At 41.1% G+C, this 19,925-nt stretch overlaps 1 protein-coding gene across 1 annotated transcript; it reads left to right on the top strand.

Moving 5' to 3' along the window:
• Nucleotides 1–37: 37 nt before the first annotated feature.
• On the top strand, nucleotides 38–19,268 carry LOC115478435 (dol-P-Glc:Glc(2)Man(9)GlcNAc(2)-PP-Dol alpha-1,2-glucosyltransferase-like). The gene is made up of 3 exons (XM_030215761.1): nucleotides 38–221; nucleotides 11,543–11,740; nucleotides 15,616–19,268. The coding sequence occupies exons 1-3, from the start codon at nucleotides 57–59 to the stop codon at nucleotides 16,666–16,668; spliced, it is 1,416 nt and encodes a 471-aa protein (XP_030071621.1). The 5' UTR covers nucleotides 38–56; the 3' UTR covers nucleotides 16,669–19,268.
• Nucleotides 19,269–19,925: the final 657 nt, after the last annotated feature.

Raw genomic sequence — 19,925 nt, 5'->3', positions numbered from 1 at the left:
GCGAGGCCGCCTCTCCAGTGCAGGTAGCGCACGCCTGCTGCTGTGCCGGGCCTGGCATGGAGCGGCCGGAGGGCTGGTGCTTCTCGGCGCTGCTGAGCGGCAGCTTCCTGCTGTCTTGCCTCCTCTTCTCACACATCAGCCGGCAGCAGAGGCAGCCCTACATGGACGAGCTTTTCCACATGCCGCAGGCCCAGCAGTATTGTGGGGGTCACTTCCGACAGGTACGACCCCCCCCCCGATATCATTCCAAGCCTAGCCCGCACCCCTAGTATCAGTTTCCCAGGTGCCAACAGGTATCACCCCCGACCCGGATTGCGAGCCCCCCCCCCCCGTGTTAGCCTCTCGGAGTTACTTCCGACAGCTGCCACCCCAGATTTGGAACCCAAGATCAGCTTCCCGTGGATCACCGCTAGCAAGTATCACCCCTTATCCTGGCCCAGGAGCTCCCCCCCCCCCCCCACCTAGCCCAGCCCTGAGACCTGGGCCCTAGCTTTGGAGGGGAGGGGGGCACGTCCAACAAGTACCACTCCTGACTGGGACTCCTAAACTCACTCTAAGTCCAGCCCAGAACCCTAGTATTGTTTTCTCAGGGGTCTCTTCCAACAGGTAGCATGCCCAATCTGGACCTCTACTGTCAACTTCTTGGCAGTCAGTTCCACCAGAGCATAGACTAGTGTCAGCTTCCTGGGGTCACTTCTGACAAGTACTACCCCCCCCCTATGAACCCCAAATTTACCCTAAGATCATCCCACACTCCTAGTATCAGTTTCCTGGGGGGTTCATTGCTGTGTTTTTTTGTTACATTTGTACCCCATGCTTTCCCACTCATGGCAGGCGCAATGCGGCTTACATATTGTATACAGGTACTTATTTGTACCTGGGGCAATGGAGAGTTAAGTGACTTGCCCAGAGTCACAAGGAGCTGCCTGTGCCTAAAGTGGGAATTGAACTCAGTTCCTCAGGACCAAAGTCCACCACCCTAACCACTAGGCCACTCCTCCACTTTTCACGCCTGTCCCTAATGTCAACTTCCCAGGTGTCAGTACCAACAAGTACCACCCCTGATCTGGACCCTATTCCCAGCCCAGACCCCTAGTGTTGGCTTCCCAAGGGTCACTGCGAATAAGCACCACCCCATTCTGGACCCAAAACTCACCCTGAGTTCATCTTGGCCTTTTAGTGTCAGCTTCCCAGAGATTTATTGCCAACAGGTACCAGCCCAATCTGGTCCCTGAACTCACCCTGAGTTCAGCTTAGACCCCTAGTGTCAGCTTCCCTGGGGCTGCTTCTGACAGGTGCAGTTTAGCTCCTCCAGGCTCCCAAGTTCTGGAGGTGAGGGGAAGAGTTTGGATTCTGGTTAATTTGCCTGATGGTGTTTCTGATCTCTGTTCTCCACTGGCTTGGATTAGGTGATAGGGGCTGCATAGCCCTCTCCATTTTTAGTTAGTTCAGTTTAAGAATGATAAATCAACACTCGGTTATGGGATTGCTAAACCCTGTGGACTAAGGTCCCTGCTCTTAAACAACTGGAGCTAAGTTCTCCAGGGCTCAGGTGATTTACTTGATCTTGAAGCCCTTAGCCATGGTGAGTGTGAAGCTGACTTCTGAGGTGAGGCAGAGCCAGCCCGAGTAGTAGGCAGGATTAGACGGTCGCCCAGGCAAAGCAAACAGTAGGTGCTGACAATTGCACAGAATCAAAGAAATAACAGGGAATTTTTTTAAAAAAAATTTTAATTTTGTTAATGCATATCGAGAAGAATTTGATACAAAAAATAGGAGTATATAAATCAAGAAAACAAATAGCAAAGAAAAAAGTAAAAAGAACAAACAATAGAGATAACTGTGTGCTACTAGAGTGCTAATTAACAAACCACAGGGAGATGAATTAAAGTTCAGGATGGGGGTGGGGCAAAGAAAAGGGAAAAACAATGACTCCGATAAACTTAAACAGTAAGATTCAAAAAGAAAAGGTACAACTGGGAAGATTCATAAAAAAACGTAAGATGTATTAAGATATTTAGGGGCTCATTTTTGTAACAGAAAAATGTCCAAAAAGCAGCACAAAGTGGCAGATGGACTTTTTTTTTTTTTTGCCAACAGTCCAAATCGCTATTTTCAAAACCAATTTTAAAGATGTTTTTCTATGCAGTTTGAATGCAGTGCGTCCAGATCACAAGGGGACATGTTGGGGGTGGGATTTGGATGTTTCCCAAACTTGAACATTTTTCTGCCATAATGGAACAAAGCAAAAAAAGTCCAGAGCTAAAAATTAGACATTGGGGCTCATTTTCAAAGCACTTAGCCTTCCAAAGTTCCATATGGAACTTTGGAAGGCTAAGTGCTTTGAAAATGTGCCTCATTATGGTCTAGATCAGTTTCAGTTATGACTAACCAAAGCACGCTAGCTGCTGTCGGTTTGTTAATGCCGGCCCAGCCCATTCACTTTGAACGGGCTGTGTCGGCATTGCTGCATGGCAGCTGCCAGCACAGTTTTGTAAAAGGGGGGCCTAAGTCACAAAAAGATGCCCTAAATGATCAAAAGACCACAGGAGGGATTAAGGCATGTGACCCCCCCCCCCCCCACAAAGATGTGAAAGAAACAGTACATACCAGCCTCTAGACAGCTTCAGATGTTATGGCCAGGCCTATTAGAGCAGCAAGCAGGTCCCTGGAGTGGTCAGTGCGTGCATTGTAGAGAAGGCAACCCAGGTCCGTCTCTCACTCAATGGTACACATGTAGTTTGTAAAATGTGAGCCATCCAAAACACACTAAAAACCTACTGTACCCACATATAGGTGCCACCTGCAGCCATAAGGGCTATTGTGGCGTGCAGTAGGTTTTTGGTGGGTTGTGGAGTGCGCACCATACAATATAAAGGGGTAACAGTGAGATGGAACGTTTTTTATATAAAGTCCACTGTAGTGCCTCCTAGGGTGCCCCACTACTTTGCTGGGATGTCTGTGTGGCCAGTCTGGTAAGAATACTGCACCCCCCATCCAAATGGCTTGTTTTTATGTGTTTTTCCCTTAGATGTTTTTTTTTTTTTTTTTTTCGAAAATGGTCCAAAAAGATACACACTTAGTATAAAAACATCTAGCAAATGGCCATTTTTGGAACAAAAAGGTTCGAAAATTGCTATTGTTGCAGGAATTACCACTATTGTTAGCAGAATCTGTGGTACTTCAGAAGTCAAACACCACACACCAGAATGAGAGAGAAATCTTTATTTGCCAGCAAACAAAGTAGGACATCAGCACTAGGTCTCTTCTTCTCTTTCTCAGCTCTCTGTGTCTTGTGGCTTCTGTCTCAGCTCCTTCTCTTCTTCTTACGTAAGCTGCTTCTGCTCTGTTATATAGGGTCCTACACCTCTCTAGCCCCCCTTTCTCACCAGATGGTAAAGAATAGATTGATTACCCTGCCTTGAACTAATTATCTCTATACATTACGCCAAAATATCAGTTACATAGGTTTGAGATATTTCCTAAACTGACCTATGACCTGGGGCCTCTCACACTAGACAATATGGCACCTATCTCTTGCATTTTATTATTATTAAATTCTCATATTCCCAGTCATAGCTTCATACTAACTGCTAACTGGACTCTGGCATTCATTAAGGGGTCAAGGGCCAATCTTGCTTAATAGCACACATACATGATTTGTTATTACTTTCAGAAAACCAGTCCTTCATTTAGCTATTCATCAAGGAGATGACTTGACTTTCCCTGACCTCTTTCACCTAGCTTCCTACACAGAACTAGCTAGGACTGTGGATAATTCAAACCAGATGATGACCTCTTAAACTACTACTACTACTATTTAACATTTCTAGAGCGCTACAAAGTGTACGCAGCGCTGTACAAACACAGAAGAAAGACAGTCCCTGCTCAAAGAGCTTACAATCTAATAGACAAAAAGTAAAGCATTTAAATTTAAAATATTTAAGCAGTCAAGCACAAGAGAACAGTCACAGAAGGACAGAAGATGTTGAAGGGTGGTCAGTGTGATTAGGTGTAACTCTGGTTGGAGTAGTGGGAGAAGGTGATAGAAGAATAGAAATGGGTGAGGTAAAGTAATGAGTGGGTTGATAGGGAGGTTATATAAGACATGTCACTCTAGGGGTGGGTGGGTAGAGGGGTAGGGTGGGTGGAAGCAGGAGAAGGTATTCTCTGCAGCCTATCTGTGAGATGGAAAATGCTCTCTGAAGCTGCTGCTATAAGTTGTTAGTTTTCTCTCCCTGAAAGAGATCCAAGCCACACCCACGAAGTTCAAACTGTCAGTGGGGAGGGTGAGGGGAGGAAATGGCAGTGCTTGATGAAAAAGAGAGCTATAGACAAAGCTTCACTTGAAAAGTCAGTCAAAGATGTAACACTGAATTGAAAAGATATTCTACATAGAAATAGAACTTATTAATTACACAGAATAAGACATATTCTAAAATAAGCAGAAATCAGAATTCCTTATAAGACAAATTCTAAATCATCTAGAATTATTTATCTCTAAACTATCTCCTTCTAACCAGCATTAGCCTAATCCTTTTAAACTGCCTGCAATATGTCTTACTTATAATGGTATCCAGATGTGGTAAATAATTACTTCTCTCTGACCTTTCTAACCTCTGGTCTAGCAAAAGCTAGACTTCTGAGTAAATTAAACCCAGATGGCATTCCTCCACTTTACAGGACTGAACCAAATTTAAACACCAAATTAATATGACTTCTTTGCCCAAGCTGCCTCACTATGTTCGCCACTTGATTTTTGGACGTTTTCAGCAAAATGTCCAAAATTTGATTTAAGATGTCATATTCAAATGCTCCTCTTAACACAACTACAAGGAAAACATAAATTAAAGGTCCCCCCCCCAAGGATAGAGCTTCCTGGAGCTTTCCCACCTTTCTTGGGTCTTTTTAGATATGTTGGGGAATATTTGACCATTAGCATTCATAAACAAATCACACTGATGTTGAGAAATAGAAACACATAATATAGTTCTTGTTGAAAAACAAACAAAAAACGATGGGCTACTTCAAGTATGTCCACTCTTTCTAGAGTCCACTCAAAACCAACGAGTCACTAGGTAGAATCCCCTGCCGCAAATCTTGATGTTTATCTGTAGACTTACAACAATCCTCTGGAAGCTAATAAATCTTCTGCAATGGAGGTAATTCAGCCTCTGGTACTCCCAGAAATGTCCTAAGATATATATTTGAACATCTCTCTAGGAGTCAATGCTGAGGACTGATGGAAATTCAGTACACTTAGATTCAAACCTCAGGTAAAATTCTCAAGATTTTCAATCTTCCTATGAACAAGCAGCTTATCTTGTTCCAGGGACACCTGTAACTCCTTTTTCTGATTAGGAGTACCTGATAGATCTTCTAAGTTTTGTGTCTAAGCAGCCACTTAACCTTGTAAAACAGGGCTTCTCAAACTGTGGGTCGTGACCCCAAGTTGGTTTGCTACTTAGGTGAACTCCATGGAAGGCAGGGAGGGGATGGTAGCACATTGGCAGTGACTCTGCAGAAGGGCCAGGTGCAGCAGTATGGAAAACAAGGTAGGCCTTTGGGAGTCACCTGCTTCTGTCACATTGTCACAGAAAGTTTGATAAGCGATGTTCTAAAGACTTTAGAATCTTTGAGAGTATGAGGTGCCTGTTTACCTAGATTATTCAGGGAAGTGTGATGTTGAGGTGATCATGATTGTTTAGAGGGATCTGAAAGTTAATTGGAAGGTTTGCCTAAAGCGCCTAATATCACATCCACCCTGTGGCGAGGAAGGCTTCTGGCATCCCCCCAACCCCCATGTGAAACAATACTTTATACGATTGGTCCTTAAGTTTCATGGAGTGTTCTCTTGGTTTTGTGTTGTTTTAAAGGTTAAACCAGTGTCCACTATGTCCCCTATTTAACTCTACAAACAGAGCCAGGGTAACGGACAAACAAAGAGGAAATGTTCTCTGGTGCTTCACGATCTTTATTATCAACTATGTGTGGAGACAATTTTTGTTTTTAATAACAGAGAGATGTTTTTGCTTGGACTATAGAATGGTTTAGGCCTTGATGAGGTCTAGAAATTATGAATAATCTTTCCATTTTCAGTGTTAATATTATTTATTAGATCTATTTTCTATATATCATAATTATATTTTTTGTTGATTTTATAATGTATTGTTTGTTTATAAATCACTTTTTGGTTTGGATAATATCTGTTTGTTTACATGACATGCTATTTTTTGATGCACATTTGTACAAATGTGGATTTTTATATTTTGCTGTTTTAGACTCCTGACGCAGGCCAGGTAACCAAAACGCGGCCCACGTCACATCTCATTTCATTGATAATAAAGATCTTGAAACACCAGAGAGTGTTTCCTATTTATTTGGCCATCACCCCTGCTGTGTTTGTTCTGTTTGACAAGATCTGCGGAGGCTGTTTCTTCTGTTTTGTGTTAACCCTATTTAACTCTTCCATTCCACTCATGGTTATATAAACCCTGTTGGTCATCTTTTCTGAAAACTGAAGAGCCCTAACCTATTTAACCTTTCTTCGTAAGTGGTGTGCTCTGTTTCCTTTGGCATTTTTGTTGCCCTTCTCTGAAGTTGTTCTAGTTCTGCTATTTTCTTTTTAAGACAGAGTGACCAGAACGGCATACAATGCACGAGGTGTGGTCACACCATGGACCTATACAGAGGCGTATTGATATTCTCAGTGTTTTACATCCCTTTCCAGTGGCAGATAATTCCCAGCATTCAATTTGTTTTTAGCTGCTGTGGCTGAAAATTGCAACCTATTATCCAAAATGACTCCAAGGTCTTTTTTTAGGTGGTGATTGTGAATTCAGAACCCAGCATTTTGTACTGGCATTTGGAATTATTTTTTCCTATGAGCATCACTTTGCATTTGTCCATGTTAAATTTCATCTGCCACTTCGATGCCCGGTCTCCTAGTCTCACAGAATCCTGCATTTCCTAATAGTCCTCTGCTGTTTTAACAGCTTTGAATAATTATCATTCATAAATTTGATCACCTCACTCATTGCTTTCTTGTCCAGATCATTTATGAAAATGTTAAACATCAGAGGTCCCAGTACAGAACTGTAGGACGCTCCAATATTGGCCTTTTTTCCTTTTGGAAAGCTGACCATTTTGTCCTACTCAGTTACCTATCTCTTAACCAGTTATCAATCCACGATAAGATTCTGCCTCCTATCCTATGACTTTAATTTCTTTGAAGACCCTCGTGAGGGACTTTATCAAATGCTTCTGAAAATCTAAGTATGCTACATCAACCAATTCACTTTTATCCACATTTGTTTACGCCTTCAAAAAAATCTAATAATATTTCTCTATGCTAAACCCATGCAGACTCATTCTCATTAAGCTATTGGAACAAGCTTCCATCATTTTGCCTGGCACTGATGTCAGGTTCATCAATCTTTAATTTTCTTGATTGCCTCTGGAGCCCTTTTTAAAAATTGGCATTACATTGATCATCCAGACCTTCAGTATTGTGCCTGCTCCAAACGATAGATTACAATTAATAGGTTAGCAATTTCATCTGTGAGCTCTTTCAGACCTCTGGGGTGTATGCCACCCTGTCCTGGTGATTTGTTACTCTTTAGACTGCCACCTGTTGTACCATCACCATTTCGAGCACATGCAGAGCTTTTACAAAATTGTGTCTGACTGAGGAAAGGCTAACCTCTTTAGCCTTTCCTCATACGGGAGCAGTTCCATCCCCTCTATCATTTTGGTTGCTCTTCTTTGAACCTTTTCTAATTCTGCTATATCTTTTTTGAGCTACGGCGACCAGAATTGGTCTTGTTTAACGGAATCTTTGTGCCATTGCAAAAAATGAGATCACAGAAAAAGAGTCTCTTAAAAACAACTGATGGCTGAAATCTGCCACTTTATATATAGGCAATTAATTGAAAACGTGCCGGCATACAGAGGACTGAAAATGCTCTCCGTGCCTGAAGCAGCCGTAGTCGGGTGAAACGTGGACCATGTGGGTTGTATTTTAATAAAGTATATTTTCTTTGAACTCCAGTTCTGCTTCGGTTCTTTTGTCAGAATGTGTCATTGACATCCATCCCTTTCAGCCCACCTTCAAATTTTTCATTGAGGGTATTCTCAATGGAGAAAGGTAGTTAGTGGGTTCCCCAGGGGTCTGTGCCAGGACCGCTGCTTTTTAACTTGGTTATAAATGGTCTAGAGATGGGAATAACTAGTGAGGTAATTAAATTTACTGATGACAAAGTTATTAAATCACAAGAGGAGTATGAATAATTGCAAGAGGATCTTACGAGACTGGGAGATTGGGCATCCAAATGGCAGATGATATTTAATGTGATCAAGTGCAAAGTGATGTATTTAGGAAAGAAGAACCCAAACTATAGTTATGTGATGCAAGGTTCCACATTAGGAATCACCGACCAGGAAAAGGATCTAGGTGTCATCGTTGATATATGTTGAAACCCTCTGCTCAGTGTGCAGCGGTGGCTAAGAAAGCAAACAATGTTAGGAGTTATTAGGAAAGGAATGGAGAACAAAACTGAGAATATTATAATGCCTTTGTATCACTCCCATGTGTGGCCACACCTTGAATACTGTGTGCAATTCTGATCACCACTAAGGTTCTTCAGCTTGGAGAAGAGACGGCTGATGGGAAATACGATAGAGGTCTATAAAATACTGAGTGGAGTGAAATGGGTAGATGTGAATTGCATATTTACGTTTTCCAAAAATACAAGAACTAGGGGGCACTGCTTACTTCTAGGACAAGCAGCATAAAATCTGTTTGGGATCTTGCCAGGTACTTGTGACCTGGATTGGCCACTGTTGGAATCAGGTTGTTGGGCTTATTTTCTTAAGGAGGGGGGTGTTTCCAAATGTATTCTCTTCGTCCAATGAGAAATACCTTGTTCTTCAAGCATGTGGCTCTTCCACCTATACACTTCCCGCTTTCTGTGTCCCAGAGGTCTCCAGGGGCTGCTATTAGCCCCTGGGCCTTGCGTTGAAGAACAGTGCATTATAGAGTAGGTGTTCACGTTGCACCACTGGGGCACCTAACCAAAGGCGCTCAGTTATAGAATTGTTCTTATAGGGTACACACGTGTTTACTTCTTTGGAGTGAGTGTATGTGAGCATTTATATACTATGGAGGAGGTTCTGTATATGGCACCTAAACAAAAAAGCAGTGCTGACATCAGTGCCAAGTAAGTGTATTCTAGACTTAGGTACTGATTATAGAATACTAGTAAAAAAAGCCCCGTTTGTGATGCAAATGAAACGGGGGCTAGCAAGGTTTTCTTCAGAGTGTGCATGTGGGAGTGTGTGTCCCTGCCCTCTCTCCCTCCCCCTCCCCCCTTGGAGTCCAGTCCTTCAGTGTTAAGTTTCCTGCTGTTCTGTGTTATAGAGAGAGTGAGGGCATCTCTCTCCCCTCCCCCTCTGAGTCCTTCACTGTTACAGAGAGAGGGATTTCGTGCTGTGCTGTTTTCCTTCACTCATGGGGAAACCGGATATCTCTGGCGCTTCACACTTCCGGCTGGAGGCTTCAGAACGTTGGTCTTGCCTTTTATATATATAGATGCTTAGTTGATATTTTAGCGCTGATATCTGCGTGCATCCATTTATGCCAGCGAAAACCTGGTGTAAATCTCAGCGTGTAGATTTAGGCGCAGTGGGCCATATTCTATAACTAGGTGCCTAAATTTTAGAACACCTAGGAAACACCGATTTCTCTGCCTATAACCATGCCCCTTTTTCCTCTGTGCGTTAGAAATTTGGTGCACATCGTTACAGAATACGCTTAGCGAGTTGTGTGCCTAAATTCTAATCAGTGGCAATTAGTTCTCATTATTGCTTAAGTGCTGTTAGCGCTCGGTTTGTTAAGCCAATTAAGTTACGCACGGTGTTATAGAATCCAAGCTGATTTTGGTGCCTAAATCTAAGCGCACTATATAGAATCCAGGGGTACAGGGGGTTGCTTCTATGTGCCTTTATAAGATAGGCTTAAAAGAGGTGCCATTTTGGACTTTTCATATAAAAGGCATTACACAATGTGATACCCGCAAGTGAGCCTTCTCCGGAGTAGCCCCCACACTCTGGAATGCACTGCCTGAAAGGCTCTACTTAACAGAAGACTATTTCTACTGCAGGAAGCCGGTGAAAGCTTGGTACTTGCAACCAGGCCTTTAATGGAAGAAGTAACTAACTAAGTCTCACTCTCACACACAAGGAGTGTCTGGGGCTGCATATACTGCAGCAGGACATGTTTATCCACACCTACCCTAGCTGAGATAATATTTAACCATTTCTCTGACCTCATGTGCAACTTTCTTTAAATCAATCACCTTACTTTCTAACTCTTCCTACTTTCTTACCTATCTATATGTTACATCCTTGCTTTACCCTTCGCTATCAATTATAATGTTCTGTTACGTATTGTGTTGACATTGTAAATGGTATACCATGCCATACTTTGTTTTTTTTGAATATTTTTACTGCTGTAATTGTCTATTGCTCATGTTTGATCTATTCTTACTGTACACCGCCTTGAGTGAATTCCTTCAAAAAAGCGGTAAATAAATCCTAATAAATAAATAAAATACTCTAGTTCCCACATGCTAGGATTCATTTTCTTATGTACCAACATGGTTTCGGACTTCCAAGCAGTGCAGCCTGGCAGAGCCCAAGTCTGACAGCACCAGAGAAATGGGACATTACATTCATGGCATTTATAGTGACATGAAATTATTTTTACAAACTTTTTTTTTTACTGACGTTTGGTTGCCATGTTTTTCATACATCAGGTTTATTGCTTCATCAGCTAATGCATTAATTGGGGTGTAGCCAAAACACTTACCATTTTCATAATCATTTTGCACATCAAATGCCCAGCTATTCCATCTGAGGTAAAAACTCAATTTAAAATGAGCTCTGAGCAGGCGAAAATGTATCTGAAAACTAAAATGTAATTGCCTGATGCCATCAGTTTTCATAGATTATCTCAAAAGTATGATGCTAGGATCTTGTCGCTTTGCTTTTAAAAGTAAAGATGAAAGGGGGAGCACAGTGTTTTGTAAAGGAAAATTGTAACCGCTCTGAAAGTGTATGTTGGGGGATTTCCTTACAAAGCCCTGGAAGGACTGTGGTGTGGAAAACAATTGACCATGTGCTTTTTTTTGAGTTGTCGCTATGGCGAATCATGCCAGCATGTGTGGGACCCACAGTTTTACTTTTGAGGTTGTCTAAGATGGAGATGAGAGTTTTTTTTTTTTTTTTTTTTTTTTTAACTTTAGGAACATTCTTCACAGTAAGGGAAAGTAAACCCCTGGAATATTCTGCTGTTGGAGTTTGTGAGGTTTCTTGAGTACAGCTTTGGAAACGGGACATGTTAAGAGTACTGGCCTGGATATGGTCTGAGTGGCAGAATCTGTAAGGAATTTCCCAAGAACTCAGAGTACATTGGAGCAATGTTTTTATTTGATCTGTTGTGTATATTATACCATTACTAATGCAATGACCTTTTCTTATGCAGTGGGATCCCATGATTACGACCTTGCCTGGCCTCTACCTGGTGTCTGTGGGACTCTTGAAGCCTGCAGCCTGGCTTTTTGGATGGTCACAAGATGTTGTTTGCTCCCCAGGAATGCTCCGATTTGTTAACCTGCTGTTTGGCATTGGAAATCTTTACCTACTCAATCTCCTTATTTGTAAGATCCATCATAAGAACAAGGTACAGATCCAGTTGAACAAATATAAATACACTTTTTTGTATGGAAGACACAAAAAATGTATGTAACTGTTGCTTGGTAGGTGTGTTGCAAATTCCCATCCTGGTTACAGGATTCTTAAAATAATGGTCTTGTAGTTCTTGTGCCATGCTTCCCAACCCAGTCCTTGGGGTACACCCAGCCAGTCAGTTTTTCAGGATACCACAATGAATATACATGAGAGAGATTTGCATACTAGCGGGGATAGAATGTGGCAGCAGGGGTGGGAGTGCATGACAGGGATAGCATTTGGAACAAAACCCCCTTAAGAGATACTAATTATGGTTTACGGTTTTTATTGGTGAACATCAAGAAAAACAATATAAACGTACTTACACTTATCCCTTAACAATTCAATCACATTGTGTCGTCAGCCAATAATATAAAGAACTGAGGGGGTCATTTACGAGTTATCTGCAGCAGGGCCCATTTTATTCCAATGGGCCCTGCTGCAGATAACTCGAGCTAAGCTTTAGTAAAAGACCCCCTGAACATCAGAACGCCAATATTTTACCTCGTATTCCACTCCCCACCCAAAAAAAAATTATAATAGAACCCAAGCTATGCTAACTCCCCGTTTTTTGTTTAATTTATTTTTCAGTAGGGGTGCATGGCCATAAGAGTAAAGGCCCTTGACTTACCTTTAAATAGAGTACTTGGCTGTTGTTCAGGAGAAACATCCAAGTACTCTATTTAAAGGTAAGTCAAGGGCCTTTACTCTTATGGCCACGCACCCCTAGCTGGAAAAGAAATACAAAAAAAAAAAAAAGGAAGATCCTGACATCCCTTCTTACCTGAAAACCTCCAATCAATCCCCTCCCACCCTCCCAAGTGGGGTTATCAGTTGCAGCTGTCTTTTATTATAATAGGAACAGCTTTGAAACTCTGTTAAAACAAAAAAAAAACTTTAATGTGAAAAAATCCTATAAACTTGGTCACACAATTTTAAGCCTGTTGTGCAGGCAAGTTGTAGAATAGTGTCAATTACTAATATAACTTTACCAATTATTTGCTATAATTGATGTTAGCACTGATTAGCAGTTATGCACATTAACTGCCCTTATTTGGGATTCTGCAAATTGCATGTGCAAAATTCACATAGTGTGGAATTGCGAGGGGGATGGGTAAAGACCTGGGAGGGTCCTGGGCAGGTCAGGGGCATGCACATCACGCATATCTTATAGAATACTGGTATTACATGTACAGTTGCTGATATAGAATTTGTGTTTACAGCGCATCGTCCAGGCGCTTAACTTTAGGTGAGCTGTAGAAAATTACCCCCTAAATGAAGTATAGGTCCAATAGGGTAAACACATCATTCCAGTTTGTTGTAGATCTGATAGTGTAATAGAATACAATGCATTACCTGTTTTTTTTTTCTCCTGTCTGTCCCTAATCAGGAGATACACTAAGGAGAAAATTTCAAAACTGCCCAGATTGCTGCAAAGTCCATGATTTTTTACCCAATCTTCAATGGAAAAGTTTAAGTATACTTTCTTTTTGAAAATTGCTTTGGGGAACAAAGCACCTGCTTTTCTTGCCAGTACATTTTCCAAGGTGGTGGTTATCTCTCATGACCAAACACCTCCTCCAGGATTTCCTCCTCAAGATGTGGGTAAAACTAGGCCTAGTGTAGAACAGTACATATAACTTTAACTGCAGGATAGGCAGTTTTCAGCCAGCCAGTTTACCACTTTTGAAAATTGACCTCTTAGACTCTGAATTAGAGGCCAACCGAATATCGGTTTCGTTTTTGGCTCTGGTGCTGAAAACTGACCGAAATCCGTGTTCACCGTGCTTTTGGTCTCATGAGGCTACCACAGGAAGTCGCAGTAGCTATTTTGACTGTTGATCCAGCAAAGGCAGGAACGACTCGGGATCACTCCTACACTGAAGAGGCCACTAGACCCTGAGGTCTTCTAAATGTAGGCCCACGGAGGGCCTTTGGGTGATGGGAGAGCAGAGTTTGTGGTCAGGAGGGGTGGCCCGACTGGGGGGGGGGGGATCTGCTATCTGCCGTGGGGTGGGGGTGGGGGGGTTGGTTTTGGGTTTAGTCCCTCCAGACCGGCCTAGAACATGCCTGTACTGTTGTGATCTGGCTTTCTGCGTTTTCTATTATCTGTGCTGGGATTTGTTCTGGTGTACTTCCTTTTTGGATGGAAGTGGGGAGTTTTTATTACACAAAAAAAGACAGAAAAAAAATCAGCTTCTTTAAGTGAGAGCTCTCTTCGTGGAGAGTAGAAAAGGAACCAAAGAGCGTTGTACAGCTCTTTTGTGGCAGCAGATTCTCTGTGACCGCTCTTGCTGTTTGAGTCAGCTGCTTCCGAGGTATCACAGCTCTTGCACATTGTGTGGGATTTTGAAGCCATGGGAGAGAAGGGTTAGGGGAGATTTGTTGGTTCTTATTCTATTTGTTTCTTTCTGCTTGTTACGTTCATACTGACTCTGGGAGGGACTGCACAGCTACTTATAGGTTTCACCAGAATTCTGTAGTTCTCAGTCTCCACCCACCTGCTGGTGGGAGTGCATAACCCATCAGTCCAGGCCGGTCTGGAGGGACTAAAGGAAAGCAAATTAGCAGGTAAGATCTAATTTCTCCTTAGGCACCCAGGGAACACGTGGTAGAAGCTATTCTATAAAGCATATCAAGGAAACTGTGTGTGCAAATTTATCTCATGAAAATCTGACTCTGGGTTTGCCCCGAGGACTGGGTGGAGAAGCACCACTATAAAGGAACATAGGTATCTACTTTCCTCTTTAGTGGTGCTTATTGATCTTTGTGTGGCAGTGACTCTGTGATCATGGCCAAATAAAATTGTGTGACCCCCTCCCCCCACACCCCGGAGGTACAGAATAATGATGGAGACCTACAGGTCACTTTCAGTCATAGGTCCAGAGAAACTCCTTGAACTGTCCTAATACACCTTAATGGTGTCTTTTCCAATGCATTGAGAAGATGTGGAAAGAAGCTCTGCTCCTGATGTAGCATGAAGGCATGCAAAACGAAGGCCTCAGTTGGACGTTTTATATCATATCATAAAAGATAAGTTTAAGATTTTGAGAGAAAGTATTAATGTATATTGATCTTTGAAGTGAACTTATTGTATTATTTGAAAAGCTAGTGTATTTGGACAGTTTGAGGAGTGACCCAGTAGGCTAACAGCTTGCTTTGTGTCTGTTTTTCTCAGGTCTCTTTCTCCTTCATTAGAGAAAGTAAGTGAATGAATTGGGCTACTCTCTAGCAGCTTGGCAAAACACTAGTTCTGTAAAAGGCCTTTACTGGTATCATTTAATGGGAAACTACTATTTTAGGGCACTAGATAGTAATTCTGAATCACCTACTTTGCACTCCTGTGGAAAGGTTGTTGCAGAGGTGGGGTGACATGAGAGCAATAGAATGGGCTTCTGTTCATTCACAGAGAGGGGACATTACATTACATAACATTAAAATTTATATTCTGCTAATCCCGCATAGTTCTAAGCGGATCACAGTAAAAGAACTAGAACATCTCTAGGAATTAACAAATAATGAACATATATATTTAATCTTAAAAACATTTTACAGAACAAAAATGTTTTAACCAATCTTCGAAAGATTAGATAGTCCAAAGTTAATTGTATTTCTCTGGGGAGCTCTTACCAAATTTTCATGGCTTGGTATACAAAAGAAATGCGAAATAAGACACTTGATCTCTTACCCGTTTATAAAGCGCTTTCCTGTATGACAGAAAGGTGAGGTCAAATGCGTTACCCCCATTTAATTGATTTTCTTATGTGTAGTTGTTTAATGGCTATGTTTGTAAGTGAGTATAACAAGTTTTTTTTCTTCCCTTCCCAGGCAGCCTTTGGCTTCCAGAGAATCTTATCATCACTTACACTCTCCATGTTGCCTCCGCTGTATTTTTTAACATTTCTTTACTACACAGACGCTGGCTCCACATTTTTTACCCTTTTTATGTATCTAATGAGTCTGTATGGTAAGCATAAAACTGCTGCTCTGCTGGGCTTTTGTGCCTTCCTGTTCCGTCAGACAAATATCATCTGGATCATCTTTTGTGCCGGAAGTCTGGTTGCAGAAAAGCTCACCGAAGCGTGGAAGGTCGAATTATCAAAGAAAGACAAAAACGTTTCAACCAGCACTGGCTCACTTCCAGAAAGTGTGGAAGGACTGAAATTTCTTGTAGGCTATCTCATGTCGTTTAAGAATGTAAAGACGCTTTTAATTTTGACCTGGCCGTATGCCTTTTTGGTTCTCGCCTTCTTTGGATTTCTGGTATTTAATGGTGGGATAGTTGTTGGAGACAGAAGTAACCATGAAGCCTGCTTAAACTTCCCTCAGCTCTTCTACTTTTTCTCTTTCACTCTTGTCTTTTCATTCCCCTACCTGTTGTCACCTCAGAAGATTGCAAACTTTCTTTTGTCTGTGTGGAGGCAACCTGTGCATTACATCTTGCTTACCTTAGTTTCCCTGTTGCTGGTCTGCAAATTCACGTACGTTCATAAGTATTTGCTTGCAGACAACAGACATTACACATTCTATATCTGGCAGAGGATTTTCCAGAGGCATGAACTGGTGAAATACGCTTTGGTTCCAGGCTATATATTTGCAGGCTGGCGTTTTACCGACTCCCTGAAATCAAAATCTCTTTTCTGGAACCTGATGTTTTTTGCGTGTATATTTGTGGCCACAGTTCCTCAGAAACTGCTAGAGTTTCGTTACTTTATCTTACCATATCTAATTTACAGGCTCAACGTTCCGCTGCCCTCCGTTCCCAGACAGCTTCTTGAAGCTGGACTCTGTGTTGTGGTGAACGCCTTGACTGTTTACCTCTTTCTAAACAAAACATTTCAGTGGCCTGGTAGTGAAGACATCCAGAGATTTATGTGGTGATTCCATTTATGTGTCTACCCTTTGACTTTTCTCTCACTGTGGCTGAGTAAGGGACTCAAAGCTGGCCACGTTATTTGAAGAAATTGAGATAATGGGGCCCAGCCTCTCATTGTAGAAGGATTTATAAAAAGGTACACAAGGATTTTGTCATGGGGAAAAAAAATTAACACTTTTTTTTTTGGTATGTATTCTGATCCCAGGCAGGTGAAACAAGTTAGCTTTATGGTATCTGTCACCAGGGGTGAGTGGAAGACATACAGATAGTGATGGGGATTGGGGTTATGCTATAGTATTGTGTTTCCATATATGTAATTACATTTCAAGTGAACAGTCCTAGAATGGAACCGGTAAAAACTAAAGACCCTGTTTACAAAGGCGCATTAATCCTGTAGATGCCCATAATATTCCTATGGGTGCCTACACGGTTAGTGCACCTTTGAAAACAGGGCCATAGGAAATTAACATTTTAAAATAAATGTGAAGTGAAATGTATTGTTTTTCACATGGCCTAGCAATATTTGTATTTCAGGATTATAACGTTGGAGCTGTAGAAGGATAAGTAGCATGTTTCAAGTGAAAACGCAGAAACAAAAGTTGCATAATTAAGAAAAACACACCAGATGCAGTCGGGATACAATACATTTTACAAGGTGGCAATTTACTATGTGGCCTTAATTCAGGGATGCATAAAAATTTATGGATAGAACCAGATTTTGTGGGACAGAGCTGAATGTTTCCCATGCTACCTTCATTTTTTTTTTTTGGAGCAGACTTTGTCCAAATATTTCATGACGACATGCTAGCATGAGACATAACTTGACCAAGAAACACTTTCTACCTCTAAATGAGTGCTCGTGTTTGCATTCTGTGTGTTTTTTAGGTCCTATGGAGCTGAAAACAGTAGAAGACAGATCATATCCATTGTACTCTGGCTTAGGAGTGAGGTTCATTACTATTCATGATATATGGAAAACTAGCTCATTTGCAGACATGGCCACAAAGAAAGTCCACCTAAATTGGCATCAGCAGACTTTAGACCAGGCTTGTCAAGGTCAGTCCTCGAAGGTCGCAAGAGGCCAGGTTTTCAGGATATCCTTATGAATATGCAAAAGAGAGACTTGCATATCCGAAACCTCCATCATATGCAAATTTCTCTTATATATATTTATTAATTTTATATTTCTTGTTTTCTAATGCTAATAACCATACTAATATCAAACTAATACACCTCACTATAATGTGTGAAAATAGTGTTAAGTACATCCCCATCATTTCAACCCTTGAACACGATGGTAATGAAAATTATCACACCGACAGCTGTAATATTTTCTCAAGTGAAATAAGATTTAAAAATCCACTTATCTTAGAAACTGAAGATAAATCAGTTGCTGTCACTGCTATCCATGTGCAATCTCAGTTCTTGTTCCAGAGAAGAAATGTTTCACTCCCTTATTTGAAATTCTGCATGGAGTTTGGAGTTTCACATAAGGGGGTAAAACGTTTCTTCTCTGGAACAAGAACTGAGATTGCATGGATAGCAGTGACAGCCACTGATTTATCTTCAGTTTCTAAGATAAGTGGATTTTTTAATCTTATTTCACTTGAGAAAATACTGCAGCTGTTGCCGCAATGATTTTCATCTGTTTACCATCGTGTTCCAGGGTTGGAATGATGGGGATGTACTGAGCATTATTTTCACACATTATAGTGAGGTGTATTAGTTTGATATTAGTATTGTTATTAGCATTAGAGAAATATAACACTGAGGCAATTACATTTGTTGATTTAGAAGTGTTTGAGGAGCCCGTATTTTGATAATACATGATATTCATTAGGGATATCCTGAAAACATGGCCTCTTTTCAACTCTTGAGGGCTGAATTTGGACAAGCCTTCTTTAGACCCATTGGTGTACCTTCTGTATGTTTCCTCAGATTTATTGTGGAATCAGTTCTAAGATTCACATTCTGGGGGGGGGGGGTATGCTGTCCTGAAATTGTTTCATCACGTAACTTATTGCATGTTTTTGTAAGCTATTTGCTGCCTTTCTAACTGTGTAAGCCTCACTCTACAGTCCTTTATCTGTCACACATTCCTATGGTTTGATTTCTGATGAGAAATCTTGTAAAGAGGTCAAATGTTTTTATGAGGGACTTGCCACAATTAGTTTGAGAATAGTTTGTTTACCTCTGTTTGGGATTGCAGGTTGAGAAAAATGCTCTTCCCCAATTGGATAATATAGTTTGGTTCTCATGTTGGTCAACTGGAATGTACAGAAATTAAGGTTAATAAATAAAAGCAAATAAAAAATAATATAAAGTGATACCTCTTTATTAAACTAACTTGGTACCTTTTTGTAACTAGCTTTTGGGAGCTAAAACCTCTTTCTGAGGCAAAATACTATGCAAAAGGTGATGATAATGAAATAAAGTGAATCATAAAAGCTTTCCAGTGCTAGTCTGAAGGGATGATTATGGGTGATCAGCAGGTGACAGGAAGTAGAAGTTTATGGTTTATAATCTGTTACTTATACATACAAGGTTTTGTAAACTGGTTTGACCCCTGGCATGTTGCGGTATATTAAACATACATGTTAACTGACTCAAGGATGTCCTCCGTTTTATTCCATGCATTCCTGCAACTGTTCTGGTAGGCGGGGTGTGGGTGTGGTTTTTTTGTTAGGAGTTCTTATAGGGCTTCTCTTCCTTTATTCATTTAAGAATCTTGAGGCATTGACGGTTCACGTGAGTGGTTTAGTTCCATTGTATTTTTTTGTGTTTTGTTTGGTGCTGCCAGTGACATCTGTTGCTTTGGAGGAGCTTAGTAACTTGTTGATGTAGTTTAGTCTCTTTGCTGGTGAATTTTTTTTTCAGGGTGATGTGAATGTTCATTTAGAAGATCTGGGTACTTTTTGTGAAGTAGCTTTTTTTGACATTGATTGCTGATTTGGGTTTTGTATGCAGTATGATTAAAATTTCTAATCTCGATTAACTGCACAATAAAAACAAATTAATAGTGGTTAATCGCACATTTAAATGGATTTTATTTATTTATCACTGCAGCTCCTTGTGACTCTGGGCAAGTCACTTAACCTCCCATTGCCCCATGTACAAAATTAGTACCTGTATATAATATGTAAACTGCTTTGATTGTAACCACAGAAAGGTGGTATATCAAATCCCAGCCCCCTCCCCTTCACTAAAGGACTAATAATCTCTCTCCCACCCCCATAGCCAACATCTCTCCCTTTCTTTTCCT

The sequence above is a fragment of the Microcaecilia unicolor genome, chromosome 10 (assembly GCF_901765095.1).
Source record: "Microcaecilia unicolor chromosome 10, aMicUni1.1, whole genome shotgun sequence".
NCBI classification, from domain to species: domain Eukaryota; kingdom Metazoa; phylum Chordata; class Amphibia; order Gymnophiona; family Siphonopidae; genus Microcaecilia; species Microcaecilia unicolor.
This window is presented reverse-complemented; position numbering and strand designations above follow the sequence as displayed.